We start from the raw sequence: 16049 nt of genomic DNA on the forward strand, positions 1-16049 counted from the left end.
CTTTACTGATCAATTTCTCTTACCTAACAGTATCTGGTAAACACAAAGCACTCACCACAGACCTGTTCCTACCGCTGTCACTGTTCTGCCTCACTCTGTAGGAGAGGGATGGGAGGCAGGCCACGCAGGGCAAGCGTCCTCTGTCTGTTCCAATTACCTAACAGTCTCCCTGTCCTCCCCTAGACTCCTCTCCCACAGAGACACTAACAGAACCTGGAGGTTCTGGAGTGCAAAAATCACTATTCTAGGATATATAAATGTCATACTTTAATATCCTAATTTAATTTTAAATTTATTGGGAAAGTGAAAGTCGCTCAGTCCTGTCCAACTCCTTGTGACCCCATGGACTATATATAGTCCATGGAATTCTCCAGGTCAGAATACTGGTGTGGGTAGCCTTTCCCTTCTCCAGGGGATCTTCCCAACCCAGGGATCGAACCCAGGTCTCCTGTATTGCAGGTGGATTCTTTATCAGCTGAGCCACAAGGAAAGCTTAATTATGAAAGTGAAAGTACCTTTTATTAATCTCTTCTACTCAAGCTGCTTTTATCCTAGAAAACTACTTTGAAGTTTCACAGGGATTTGTCTAAGGGATGGAAAATTGGAAAAGAGATGAAAACTAAAGAGCTTAAAGGAACGTTTTATGTACGAAAAAAATTTTCTGTCAACTGTCTTGAGTGGTGGAAAGGATCCTGTGTTAGCCGCTAGATGGCACCCTAATCCCAGACGCCTTAATTACTCTTCAGGGAAGAGACAGGAGGTGGTTAGGAAACCGCAGTGTGGTGAGTGCCTCAGGCTGGAGTTCTTAGCTTGGGAATCTGTGGGTCAACTGATTCCATATATAACTTCTTACTTGAAATTACAAGTCAGTCTTAATTCTTTAAATTACAAGACAGAAGAGGTTCTACACCCACGCCCTGCAGACCCATAGCCAGACATGTAACATGACTGAGAAATGAAGTTTTGCTATTTTTTAAGCCACTGGGACTTCAGGATGTTTGTTACAATAACATTATCTAGAATGATGTGACCGATACACCTTTAGATGGTAGTGTGAAGTTAGGGAAAAAAATGTGCCAGCTAATGCAACTGAAAAACAAATTAGCTCTTTTTAGTAATTTCAGAACTCAAGCAACTAGGTCTTATTATGTCCTGGTGGTTTTCTAAAACTTGTATCAGTTTCAGAGGTGCCTATGTTTAATCTACCAAAATGCTCACATGAGGAACAGAACCAAAATAAAGGGTGCCTGAAAATGGTTTTGTTTGCAAAACAAACAAAATTGTGTATGCGTTAAAAGGTACACAAGATGGCTTCAGGGAAATCACTGGAAAAAGGGGCATTAGTACAAATATTAATACAATTTACTATGACCTTGAACGTGTCATGCCTTGAACAGAGGTTTGAGGGGTCAGAGTCCAAGTCAGACAGTATGCTGTTCCCACCTTGCCCACACTGTCCTTCCGCAGAAACAAATTATCAATAACTGATCAGCCTTCAAGGATCCCATGTAGCCTCCTTCCCTTTGGAAACTTGTCTCTGATCCATGCAGATCTTTCTTTCTTGTCTCTAAAATGCCAGCTCATCCTTGATAGCTAACCTCATACTATTCTGTTTTGCTACTTGACCACTACATATACATGTATATTGCCTTCAAAACAGCCTGAGGACAAGTGCATGTCCTCCATTTCTGCACACCCACTCAGCAACCAGCATCACTTAATTCAACCAAATGTGAGACTGCGCTTGACAGCTTGGGGAAGATCTTCTGCCTGTTCTAACATATGTTGAAGTGAACAAAAACAAAACCCAAAAAAAAACAAATTAAAAATTCACCATGAATGAAAACGTCCAAAAAGAAAATGATTTAGAGGAAGCTGAAAATAAAGACCATGGATATATGCTGCTGCTGCTGCTAAGTCGCTTCAGTTGTGGCTGACTCTGTGCGACCCCACAGACGGCAACCCACCAGGCTCCCCCGTCCCTGGGATTCTCCAGGCAAGAACACTGGAGTGGGCTGCCATTTCCTTCTCCAACGCATGAAAGTGAAAAGTGAAAGTAAAGTCGCTCAGTCATGTCCGACTTTTAGCGACCCCATGGACTGCAGCCTTCAAAAAGACCATAACCTGATTTCTCAAAAGTTGAATTCTGTGTCCATCACATTAAAAAAAAAAATTCTACAGCAAATTAGAGGGTAATTAATCAGATCACAAAATGACTCACATCTCAAGATACTGGGTAAAAAGTTCATTTGGATTTTTCTGTTAAGATGATAGGATTCTTCAGGCAAGAATACTGGAATGGGTAGCCATTCCCTTCTCCTGGGGATCTTGCCCACCCAGGAGTCAAACCTGGGTCTCCCTCACTGCAGGCAGAAAGATTCTTTACCATCTGAGCCCACCAGGGAAGCCCTAAGATGTTATAGAGAAACCCAAACAAAATTTTTGGCCAACCCAGTATCTCAAACTAGAAAGTTTTCAATAGAGAAGACTGCTTGATTTGTAAGATTATAGTCCACAGAAGAGTCTTCATGAATTTGAATCTATCACTTTGCAAACAAAACCATTTTCAACTAACTCCCACTTCCCCTGATGGGGGTAAGAAGGGAATCTTACCTTGTTTTTCACTAAACAAGATAATGAAGGCCAAGTTGTTGGATGTATAAAATCATGATATCAATAAACTAAGACTCCTTTGAATAATGACTCCACTAAAATGGTTCCCTTTACATCCCAGGACACTGTATATGGCGGGTGTCAGAGTCTTGCTTCCAGCTCATTCTCTCAACAAGGCCCCCTAAATGCCAGGCCCAGAGATGATCACTAGGGTATAAGATGGGCAGGCAGTACCTGTCTTGAGATGCTTGCAGCCCACCCAGGGTCTCTGGGACAGACCTGAGCCCTAGGTGGCTTTGGAGGTCACGAGCCTTAGCAAAAGCCACCTGGAGGGTCCTGGGAAGGCACAGTGGTTCAGCCGTTCAGGTCCTGAACAGGAACCAACGTCACAGCCCTTTATCCCACGTGCCACAGGGCACCTCCAGTGTATTACCCTAAACTGAGCTTTCAGTTTCCTTCCCCAAATCTTACTTCTCCCATGAAGCTCTGAGTGTGGTTAATGTCACTATGTATCTCCACTGGTTCACATCTACTTCCCCTTTCATTTTTCCTGCCATGTCCTCCAGGAGCTAATAAGTCACCGGGTCAGGCGGAGGGTTTCTCAGATGGTTCTGGAACCATTCTCATCACTGGCACCACTGCCAAGGCCCTTGTGGAACCTGAATGTCTTGTTGGGCTGTGGCAGCAGTGGCTGGGCTGGTTTCACTCGGTTATCCTTGGCAGTCCCTGGCACATAGCAGGTGTTTAATCAATGCTAAACTGGGAACCCAGTGGTTGGAAACTTCATTCTCAGGGTGCCCGTAATAGAACCAGGAAGTAGGACCCAAGGAAAGACAGTGCCTTGGAGAACCAGGCTTGAATGCTGACACCACCATCTTTCTGTGCTTCCTCTTTCTCATTTTCTCTTGAGCCTCCAAAAATCAGAAGCCCTTATTCCTGAAGCCAATCACAGGTGCTGGCACTGTGACAATGAGCTGCAATAAATACTGTGAATACCTGGCTGGATCCCCCAGGAGGTGCCAGCCTCCACAACAACAGGTCTGGGGACTCCAGGTCAACCTCCAGCCGGGTGACTGGCGGAGGAGGGGGCGTCCCCGTGGACAGAGCCTGGGGTTCTACTGCCTAGTTCAAGTCCTGCTCCTCCCTGCCTCTCCTGGCACTCACCACTCCGCACTGCCCCAAACTAGCCTACCAAAGAGGTGACCACAGCTTGGATCTTTTGGCAGGCCATGCCCACCCAGCAGCAGATTTGCTGGTCAAAAGTACAGACACTAAGTCTACAGCTGTACAACTAACAGCTAGGAAGCCAAGAAGCCGAATAAATGCTGATCTATGGTTTTATCTGCCCAAATCCATACTAAAAATAATTCAGGGGAAGGAGGAATATAATGATTTATTTTAAGAAAAAACTACAGATTAAGAAAAAATTCAACCCCTATTGGGCTGGGCATTACTGTATTTCCAGGTACCAGAAAGAAAATGATGGGGGATAATATGAAGAAAAGACAGAAATGTCATTCATATTACCAAGGTATTTACAAAGGTAATACAAAGTATCTTACAACAGTGAAACACTTAAGGGGAAAGGAAAGAAAGGGAACTTGGACAGGAAGATAGAAAACACGGTCCAGACGTAAACTCAAGAACCCCCTAGTCACAGCTCTCCCCGCCACTATCTCCACCTCCCCATTGTTAAATGACATCAACAGGAGACAGAGGGAAGAAGCAAGAAGCTAAAAACAGTGGCAGAATTTAGAGAACATTTCTTTGTAAAATCAGGAAAAGTGGAGCCTAGCAAATTCTGAACCAAGACCTGTATGCCCTCCATCCTGAAGGAGGAAGCATTCATACTGTACAAGCCAGGCTACCGCTGACAGAACAGCAGGCGTCCTGACAGAAGGTCGAAAGGACGGTACACACACACAACCTGTGCCCTACATCAATCAGACACATGACTCCAAGGACAAGAAAGGTTAACACATGTCACAGCCTCCAAAGTCAATTCTAATAGATGGGCTCGCTGTTCAAGTGTGAAGAGTTAACATGTATAAATACTATGTACGTTGGTGGCTCAGCTAGCTATTAAGGAATGAAGGGCTCCCATTATCAAATTCCCGAGTATCTGCAGCATCCCCCAATGTGAGTGGAAGCTCTACGTAAGTCCACGGGTTGGGGCCTGTGTACCTACAAACACGTGCTGGGTCTCCCCCACCCCCTCCTTCCACGCTCACACTGCCACCGGGACTTCTGTCCGCTGCTACATTCTCAGCAGCTGTAACAGCACCTGACCCACACAGATGCGCCTGTGTTAAACAAATGAATCCTTATTCTGCCCGGGAAACCTACAATCCAAGTCAGACTCCTAAAATCTGTAATTAAGAGTAAAATTAAGAGTAAAAAAAACCCAGAATCTTCTTTCTACAAATAAAAAGCTGTCTTTGTGACAGCATATGTGACAGAATGGAGAATCTCTTTGCTTCATTTGGGTTTTTTGATTTATTTTTTGGCCACACCACTCAGTTTATCGAATCTTAGTTCCCCAAGCAGGGATTGAACCTGGACCCTCAACAGTAAAAGCACAGAGTCCTAACCACTGGACCACTAGGGAATTCCCCCTCTCTGCTTCTTGTTGTCAGCTGTACTATTAATATAACGGAAGGGGCTGCCAAGAAGAGGCATGTGCTATACTAATTGCTCTATTTTCTAAGCTCTTACCAGTTTTATTTTAGAAGAAAGATTTTCTGGCAGTTTTGCTTTTAGTTGATTTGTTTCCTTGAATGTCGGTGGAAATCCACTCAGGAAAGCCAAATCTTGCATTAGCACTAGCCCAGGGACTTCCTTATCTGTTGTCTAAAATAAGAACAGGAAAAACACAGCTCACTTTCCAGATCATAAGGCTGGTGAAAACTTACAGCTGAGAAAACTAGGAAAGATCTATTATTGCATCACACACACTTCAAAACAAGAATGGTATGATTATTTAAATCAATACTAGTACTGGAAAGCTAGGCTTAGAGGAAAAGTCGACATTAAAAAGCCTCTCTAAGTAAAACAGCTTTATTTCTCACACTTTTATTCTAATGGATTGCAAAAATACAGCTAATTTGAAGTAACATACCAAATAGCCCCTCCAAACTGTCTGTCTGCTGTTTCCTTTAAACATTCCAGCCTGGGCATCTTCAACTACAACAAAAAATACAATAAAGAAGCATGATTTTAATGAATATGTAACCATGATGTCTGGCAGGACACTGTACAAGGCATTTTGAGAGCTGTCAAATTTTCCAGTGGTCATGGATGGATGTGGGAGCTGGACCATAAAGCAAGTTGATCGCCGAAGAATCGATGCTTTTGAACTGTAGTGGTGAAGACTCTTGAGAGTCCCTTGGACTGTAAGGAGATCCAACCAGTCCATCCTAAAGGAAATCAGTCCTGAATATTCATTGGAAGGACTGATGCTGAAGCTGAAACTCCAGTACTTTGGACACCTGATGTGAAGAGCTGACTCATTTGAAAAGCCCTGATGCTGGGAAAGGTTGAGGGCAGGAGGAGAAGGGGACGACAGAGGATAAGATGGTTGGATGGCATCACTAACTTAGTGGACATGAGTTTGAGTAGGCTCTGGGAGTTGGTGATGGACAGGGAAGCTGCAGTCCATGGGGTTGCAAAGAGTCGGACATGGCTGATCGACTGAACTGAACTGAAACCAGTATAATACATGGTCTCAAAGAAAAGGTAGTTGGGGGAGACAAAATTAACCCATCTAACAAAAGGGGAACTACTGTAACCCACTGTAATTCTGCAGTACTGAAGGAGAAGCTCCTGTGTGCAGAGGAAACAGAAATGAAAGATTGACAGGAATCAGAGAGGTAGGACCAAACATCAAACATCAACAAGTTGCATTTAAGAAATAAAATTGTTTGACCAGAGTAAAACATTTGGGAGTGGTGGGTACGAGGAAAAGAGGGCAACCAGAAGGGGCCCTTGAAAGCCAGGCCAGTGACATTTAATGATAGATGGACAGTGGGAGCCACTGTAGGTCCTGGGGATTCCCCGAGTCTCAGTGAACTCCTGGGACTCACCAGGTAATGTGATTAGAGCAGATTAACTTGGGGGTAGGGTATGGCAGAAAGTGAAGAGGAACTAAAAAGCCTCTTGATGAAAGTGAAAGTGGAGAGAGAAAAAGTTGGCTTAAAGCTCAACATTCAGAAAACGAAGATCATGGCATCCAGTCCCATCACTTCATGGGAAATAGATGGAGAAACAGTGGAAACAGTTTCAGACTTTATTTTTTGGGGCTCCAAAATCATTGCAGATGGTGACTGCAGCCATGAAATTAAAAGACGCTTACTCCTTGGAAGGAAGGTTATGACCAACCTAGACAGCATGTTGAAAAGCGGAGACATTACTTTGCCAACAAAGGTCCGTCTAGTCAAGGCTATGGTTTTTCCAGTGGTCGTGTATGGATGTAAGAGTTGGACTGTGAAGAAAGCTGAGCACTGAAGAATTGATGCTTTTGAACTGTGGTGTTGGAGAAGACTCTTGAGAGTCCCTTGGACTGCAAGGAGATCCAACCCATCCATTCTGAAGGAGATCAGCCCTGGGATTTCTTTGGAAGGAATGATGCTGAAGGTGAAACTCCAGTACTTTGGCCACCTCATGAGAAGAGTTGACTCACTGGAAAAGACTCTGATGCTGGGAGGGATTGTGGGCAGGAGGAGAAGGGGACAACAGAGGATGAGATGGCTGGATGGCATCACTGACTCGATGGACGTGAGTCTGAGTGAACTCCAGGAGTTGGTGATGGACAGGAAGGCCTGGTGTGCTGCGGTTCATGGGGTCGAAGAGAGTTGGACATGACTGAGCAACTGAACTGAACTGAGGGAGGGTGATAGGAGAAGGCAATGGCACCCACTCCAGTACTCCTGCCTGGAAAATCCCATGGACAGAGGAGCCTGGTGGGCTGCAGTCCATGGGGTCGCTAAGAGTCAGACATGACTGAGCGACTTCACTTTCACTTTTCACTGTCATGCATTGGAGAAGGAAATGGCAACCCACTCCAGTGTTCTTGCTTGGAGAATCCCAGGGACAGGGGAGCCTGGTGGGCTGCCATCTATGGGGTCACACAGAGTTGGACACGACTGAAGTGACTTAGCAGCAGCAGCAGCAGGAGAGAGGGTGATAGGCTTCCCAGGTGGTGCAGTGGTAAAGAATCCTCCTGCTAACACAGGAGACCTGGGTTCAATCCCTGGATTGGGACAATCCCCTGGAATAGGAAATGGCAACCCATTCCAGTATTCTTGCCTCAGAAATCCCCTGGACAGAGGAGCCTAGCAGGCTACAGTCCATGGGGTCGCCAAGAGTCATACATGACTGAGCAACTAAGCATGCACAAGCAAGGAAAGTGATGACGCATGCCTACCAGGAGACAGGTGTCAAGTGACGGCGACAAATGCAGTCGGCACGCCTGCTGACATCTGGAGATCGCGGAAAGCAGGATAGACCAGAAGGCTGGAATTCTCATTCTCAAAACAGACACAGAAAGCAGGGTCTACAGATTATAGCCTGCAAGATGGATGTCAACCCTGGGCGAGAGTCTCAAATGTACCATAAAAATATAGTTGGTGAGTACTGGAGAACAGGAATAGGAATATTCACAAGATACTGTTTATCTTTAATGGAAGCACTGAGTGCTAACAACATGAGTTCATTATGGATAAATTTAGCAGATACACACCTCACTCTGTACACATCTGTCTCTCCCCGTTGATAAGGTGGATTCTATACTGGTAGATCATTTCATGGCAAACACACGGAGGAAGAGTGGAAACAGTGACAGATTTTATTTTCATGGGCTCCAAAATCACTGTGGATGGTGACTGCAGCCATGAAATTAAAAGATGCTTGCTCTTTGGAAGGAAAGCTATAACAAATCTAGACAGCATATTAAAAAGTAGAGATATTGCTTTGCTGACAAAGGTCCATATAGTCAAAGCTATGGTTTTTCCAGTAGTCATGTATGGATGTGAGTGTTGAATCATAAAAAAGGCTGACCACCACAGAATTGATGCTTTCAAATTGTGGTGCTGGAGAAGACTCTTGAGAGTCCCTTGGACTGCAAGGAGATAAAAACCAGTCAATCCAAAAAGAAATCAACCCTGAATATTCACTGGAAGGACTCATACTGAAGCTGAAGCTCTAATACTTTGGCCACCTGATGCAAAGAGCCGACTCATTGGAAAAGACCCTGATGCTGGGAAAGATCGAAGGCAGGACAAGTAGAGGGTGACAGAGGATGAGACAGTTAGATGGCATCACCGACTCAATGGACATGAGTTTGAGCAACCTCCAGGAGTTGATAACGGACAGGGAAGCCTGGAGTGCTGCAGTCCACAGGGTCACAAATAGTCAAACATGACTTAGCAACTGAACAACAATGCTGGTTGATCAGACAATTAGAAGAGTTGCACAATATGTATTTGTTCATAATCTCAGGAAGGCAGCTAAACAACACCTCATGTCATCTTTATGGGTCTAAAAGAGACTAGATCTCAAGTCAGGCAGGTTATAACCAATTCTGACCAAAGAGTATAAAATTATAAAAGTTACAGTCAACCCAGAGAGGGGTTTTGGAGGTTTGCTATAGGTTCTGTCTTGTTCAACAAGCCATGAAGGTTTTGGAAGATACAGAAGTGATGCTTGTGAAATGTGTGGGCACAGAGAAGCTATTACCCTGGGTAACAGACCAAGGGTTCCCCAAAGTCCTTGACTGTTTAGAAACATCAGTCAAATCTAGCAAAATAAAGTCTCCTACAAATAAAGGTAAGATCTTTAACTGGGCAACAAAGCAAAACCAAGTATAAATTAAAAGGAATCTTTGAATAAAAATCAAAATTAAAAAATAAATAAATAAAATAGGTAGTGGTTAGTTAGTAACTAACTAGTTAGAGTTAGTAAATGTAAGTTTTTTAAAAAGACTTAGAGGAATTTTACTCGACAGTGAGTTCAGGATGAGTCAGTAATGCTAAGGCCATACTGAATTTCCTCCTAACATTGTGCTTCTAAGCAGGAGAGGGCTTAGGATAAGAAGGGTGATATTCCCCAACACCAACCCATCAGGAAACCCTATTGAGTTGACCTTCAAAATGTCCTGAATCTAACCACTTCTCACCACCACACTGATCCAAGCCCCTTTCCTTCTTACCTCAAGTATTATAACCTTTGCCCCTCCTCAGTCTATTCCCACTATAGCAGCCAGACTGATTCTTCTGGAACATAAGTCAGATCACAAAACCCTTCAATGATTGATTCCTCAACACACTCTGATTTAAAAGCAAAAGCCTGTCATGGCTAACATGTACCATTTGGTGCCTGTTACTTCTCTGGGCTCATCTCTTGCTCTCTCCTCCTTGTTCACTCTATCCTAGCCTCACTGGCCTCCCTGCTCTTCTTTGAACATGACAGACAGACTCCTGCCTCAGGGGCTTTCCACTGGCTATTCCACTTTCCTTGCATGTAGGGAATATATGGAGAAGCACTGCTTGCCCACGTACTCATGTGGCAGGCTCTCTCACCTCCTTCAAATTTTCATCAAAAATCACCTTCTCAGGGAATCTGCCCTCCCCTCTCCAATTTCCCCTGTCCTCTTTGTCTCTACAGCATTCATCCTCAAACTATAGGGTTTAACCTGTACGCTGCATCAGTTGTCTGATCCCTGTGCCAAGAGGTAAATTTGATGAGGGCAGAGATTTCTGTCCATCTGTTCACTTCTGCATCTGGCATATAGTATGCACTTGATAAACAGTGAAGAAATAGTCCTGATCTCTTTGAAGACTGAACCACACTGGAATAGTGTTCAACTCCAGCTGAAACACTTTAAAGGTAATAGAAACTAAAAGTTCATTTTGTGAGGAGCAAGCTAGGGTGCAGTCAAGTACCTAAGAGACAGCTAAAGGAAGAAGAAGAAATGTTACACAGGACAGGGATTAGCTCCATAGGACCCCAAGGGTACAAGCTGAACCGGTATGAGAAAGCTATAAGCAAGCACTTTGTAGTTCCTCATAAAAATCAATGTAGCCCAGAGGCAGAATCAATTGTCACAGGAGGAAATTCATTTCCTAAACATCAAAGGAGATAAGCTTGACTGGAAAACCCATTTTGCTGAGGATATGCGGGTCTCGGCTGCAGGGCTGGACTGTATGCCTGCTGAAGTCCTGTCCAATCGGCAGTCAAGGACACAACAGAAGTGGAAGGGTGATCAGGAGAGGGCAGAAATGACACATTTCAAAGGGAAAAAAAAACAAAACAAAACCCAACAGATCTCAATGATTCACTGGAAAGAGGTTAAATGAGATTATCTTTAAAATGCCAAACATGGCTAAAATTTCTTAATCTAGATCAGGGTTTGGCAGTCCATCGTCCAAAATCTAGCCATTATTGGATTCAGCATGGCCCCAATCTAAAAACAGTGTTAACATTTTTAAACAGCCGAATGTTTATACAAATACCTACATGATATCTGGCATTTTGCCTCTTAGCTCACAAAGCCTAAACTATTTACTACCTGGTCCTTTACGGAACAATTCTGCCATCCGTGATCTAGATACTTAGGCATGATAAAGGAGTGAGTTTGTGGCCTACTAAAAATGGAAGCTACATGAAGGCAGGAATGAGCCCTTTTTTCTTCTGTTGTTTCCCTAAAACAACCACCAAGTCAGAGTAGTGGCTCAACAAATATTTACTAAATGAGTCAATGTGATAAGCAAGACAGTCAAATAAAAACCCAAGTGGAAATTAAAAACCAGTGTTTAAGAAACTACTAGTTACTATGAATCTTGCCTATATCACACATTACAACCCTTTTTTTTGGCCACATATGGGATCTGTTCCCTGACCAGTGATCAAACCCATACCCCCTGCATTGGAAGTGTGGAGTCTTAACCACTGGACTGTCAGAGAAACCCCAAACTTTACAATCTTTTACATCTTTGACATGTCATAAAATGAGTAGAAGAAAACCCAAGATTCTCTCCATAGACTTTATAACTGAGTTATAATTGCTAACATAATATCATTCCTTTTTCTCTTCTGGTGAAATGTTATAAGAGTAAATTGCCAATATCCACTGGATCACTGAAAAAGCAAGCAAGGTACAAAAAAACATCTACTTCTGCTTTATTGACTACTCCAAAAAACTGTGTGGATCACAACAGACTGTGGAAAATTCTTAAAGAGATGGGAATACCAGATCACCTGACCTGCCTTCTGAGAAATCTGTATGCGGGTCAAGAAGCAACAGTTAGAACTGGATATGGAACAACAGACCAGTTCCAAATTGGGAAAGGAGTACATCAAGGCTGCAAACTGTCACCCTGCTTATTTAACTTATATGCAGAGTACATCATGAGAAATGCCGGGCTGGATGAAGCACAAGCTAGAATCAAGATTGCTAGGAGAAATATTAATAACCTCAGATATGCAAATGACACCACCCTTATGGCAGAAAGCAAAGAACTAAAGAGCCCTTTGATGAAAGTGAAAGAGGAGAGTGAAAAAGTTGGCTTAAAACTCAATATTAGGAAAACTAAGATTATGGCATCCAGTCCAATCATTTCATGGCAAACAAATGGGGAAAAAACAGATACAGTGAGAGACTATTTTTTGGGCTCCAAAATCACTGCAGGTGGTGACTGCAGCCATGAAATTAAAAGACGCTTGTTCACTGGAAGGAAAGCCATGATCACCCTAGACAGCATATTGAAAAGCAGCAACATTACTTTGCCATCAAAGGTCCGTCTAGTCAAAGCTATGGTTTTTCCAGTAGGCATGTATGGATGTGAGAGTTGGACTATAAAAGAAGCTATGTGCTGAAGAATTGATGCTTTTGAACTGTAGTATTGGAGAAGACTCTTGAGAGTCCCTTGGACTGCAAGGAGATCCAACAAGTCTATCCTAAAGGAAATCAGTCTTGAATATTCATTGGAAGGACTGATGCTGAAGCTGAAACTCCAATACTCTGGCCACCTGATGTGAAGAACTGACTCATTGGAAAAGACCCTGATGCTGGGAAAGACTGAAGGCAGGAGGAGAAGGGGCCGACAGAGGATGAGATGGTTGGATGGCATCACTGACTCAATGGACATGAGTTTGAGTATGCTCTGAGAGTTGGTGATGGACAGGGAAGCCTGGGATGCTACAGTCCATGGGGTCACAAAGAGTTGGACATAACTGAACTGAACTGAAAGCTAAACTCAGCCAAACAATAAATCAGGTAACTTGTTAAATTTGTCAAAAATTATCCTTTTACTTTCCCTATATATTTAAAAATGTAGCATAAATTTAAAAAAACAAGTTTCTATACAAAATCGTTCAGAAACAGGTTGATAATGTGAAGGGGGAGATGTCTGCACTTGGACCTTTCAAATCACAAATAATAAGTCCCAGGAAATGAGCACTATGTTAGACACTGTTCAGTACACAAACTGGTGAGGAGGTTTCTGCTCTGAAGAAATTAGATGAGAACGCCATAAACTCCTAAGCAGCCAAAAACTAAGTTGTGAGTTAGATTACAAGTACTACAGGGATACAGAAAAATAAAATCATTGTGAATGTACTAGTCCAGGATCCTCATGGGGCTGGAAAGAACTGTAGATGGCGGGAATTCCCTGGTGGTCCAATGGTTAGGACTCTGTGCTTTCAGTTCGATCCCTGGTCAGGGAACTAAGATCCCACAAGCCATGTGGCACAGCCAAACACACACACACACACACACACACACACACACACACACACACACGAAGAACAGGAGATAGGCTGGGAGAGGAAGAAGAATGGGACAGGCAACCCCTTATCTGTGTGTGAAGATGCTTGACAGTTGCGAGGAGATACAAGGAGGGCTGGGAAGCAAGGGATGACGGGCAGGACCAAGGCAATTAAACCTCAATCTGTACCACCAGCAAGAGGGTTTGTATCCATGTAAAAAACAAAAACATACTACTATTATTCTTTCCAAAGAGAGAGCAACTGTAAACAGTATGGAAAACACTGATTTTATCAGTTCTGTGCTGGACAGATCTGAGAAGAACTTTAGAGGTAGACAGAGCAGACAGGACTCTATTACTGGAACTGAGTGAAGAAATTAGAGGAAATCTGATTAAGTATGAAAGATAAGAGTCTTGCAAAAAAAAGCAGCTCAATAGGATGCGGCTGATTACTGATTAGAGTAAGAACAGGTCAAAGACAGTTCCAAAGATTTAAGCTGGGAGGTACAACCTTTAAAGAATGAGAACTTGAGAACAGAACTGTAAAGGGAATGAGACAGCTTTCATCTTACACAAGTGAAAACAGAGGTTCCAGGGAGAGTAGCTCAGTACTGAGGAAGGATAAGAGACAAGAGGAAGGATTACTAAGAGAGACACAGGCGTGGGGCTCAGCAGCTCAGTGGCCAGATGGGAGGACGGGATCTCTAAGGATGTGGGTGCAGGTTTTATGCCAAGAATTACAAATTTAATGGTATTATCTGGCCAAATCAACGGCATAACCAGACGTTTCAGAACATTCAGCAAGAATGCTTCAAGCATGGTCAGTACAAGCTGCAGAAGACAACCTCGCTGAGGAATTATATCCTTTTAAAAAAAAAAAAAAAGCCTCCAGAATAACTCAGAGCCAAGAGAATACAGTAAACGTGAGTTTCAGGTTTCAGGACCTGACCTCAGCATTCAGGCTGGCATGTGTGTTACATAGAATGAAATATATATAACCCCTTTCTGAAATACAGTGGCAGCTCTTCTGCTTCCCTTGTTATATTTTTAGTTTATCAGGCATTTTTAAAAAACTTAATCAATTCTGTTCCATTCAAACTTTTGTTATCCCAGCATCCAATGATATCAAGACTTTAAAATACCCACAAGAAGATCTTACCGTTCTTGGTAGTGTCGAAAACAACAACTGAGACGTTAGTGGAAGGGTTTTTTGGTTTTGCAACGTTGAATACGTCACTGGCAGAATGAAAAGAAGGATAAAGAGATGGCAGGTCCTTCAGTGTGATGTTGGTGGGCAGGGCTGGGTCCAGGACAAGCATTGGCACCTTAATGCAGTGCGTCAGCAAACACTCCAGAGGCTTCTCACTGGAAAGACAGGAACGTACTCACAACTACGTACTTGAAAAAGGTAAACAACACTGAGAAGCCCACTGGTTCCTACTAAATTTTACAGATATTTCTTCTGTGTTTTATTTAAAAATCATAAATGCTCAATAAACAAGGAATTCTATTTCAAGAATATAAAAATTTAGTAAGTTAGCAAGTATGGTAGAAAATTATTAAACAAGTACAACTCAAAAGACAGAGCTTTCACACTCCTATTAATAAAATAAGACTGCCCCCAAATTTACTAACTCAAAGGTGTACAAGAAGTTAAGCATTTCATTATTATTGTTTTCAACATTATCTGTAACTCCAGTAAAGCCCATTATTACATAAGGAAGTAGATAAATTCTGGTTAACAATGTCATCTTATCAGATACAGTTTACCAATTCCAACTAGAATACAATTGAGTACACTGAATATAACAGGACACAATGCAAACAAAAGCAAATGTGACAAGGTGTGATGAATTTACATGAAATATTCCTGCCTAAACATAAGAAATACTAGAAAAACCGTCAATGGACACAGAGAATTCAGAAGGTAGGAGCTATGACCAGTTAATAAACAATACATGAAATTGTGCAACTTCATCAGTGGTCAAAGAAATGCAAAGAAAACGATGGCCTTTAGCTTATTAAATTAGCACCCCTCAAAATATGAAGAGGCAATGTTCATCCAAGTGTAGCATGCCTTCCCTTGTCAAACTCTGCAGTGTCCCTCCAGATGAATTCCTCATTTCCTCTTTGCAAAAGCAATTTGCTAATACATACGCATATATTATGTACACCTTTGGGCTTCCCTGGTGGCTCAGATAGTAAAGAATCTGCCTGCAATGCAGGAGACCTAGCGTTGATCCCTGAATCAGAAAGATACCCTGGAGAAGGGAATGGCAACCCACTCCAGTGTTCTTGCCTGGAGAACTCCATGGACAGAGCAGCCTAGCGGGCTACAGTCCACAGGGTCACAAAGAGTCAGACAAGACTGAGCGACTAACACACACACACCCCCAATACTTCCATCAGACCCATGAAAACACACACATGCTTCTTCCTAAGCAGTTTACATCCAAGAATGTAGTTCAAGTAGAAGAGAAACAAAAACAGGAAAAGCAAACAAACCCCCACACAGAAAATGCCACAGACCCACATATAGCATCAATAATGAAAATACAGTAATTCCTAACATTTAGCAAATTATAGTATACTTTATCTCACATGCTAGTAAAGTAATGCTCAAAATTCTCCAAGCCAGGCTTCAGCAATACGTGAACCATGAACTTCCTGATGTTC

General features: G+C 42.8%; 1 protein-coding gene across 1 annotated transcript in view; it reads right to left on the minus strand.

Moving 5' to 3' along the window:
* GNPTAB (N-acetylglucosamine-1-phosphate transferase subunits alpha and beta) overlaps window positions 1-16049 on the minus strand; it is an 84052-nt gene that overhangs the window by 25657 nt on the left and 42346 nt on the right. The window contains exons 5-7 of the mRNA XM_068970749.1: window positions 14533-14738; window positions 5732-5796; window positions 5329-5463 (exon numbers count right to left, since the gene is read on the minus strand). Of these exons, the coding sequence (XP_068826850.1) occupies window positions 5329-5463; window positions 5732-5796; window positions 14533-14738 (406 nt within the window). The remainder of the gene's footprint in view (window positions 1-5328; window positions 5464-5731; window positions 5797-14532; window positions 14739-16049) is intronic.

Source organism: Capricornis sumatraensis, chromosome 4, assembly GCF_032405125.1.
Source record: "Capricornis sumatraensis isolate serow.1 chromosome 4, serow.2, whole genome shotgun sequence".
Classification (NCBI taxonomy): Eukaryota; Metazoa; Chordata; class Mammalia; order Artiodactyla; family Bovidae; genus Capricornis; species Capricornis sumatraensis.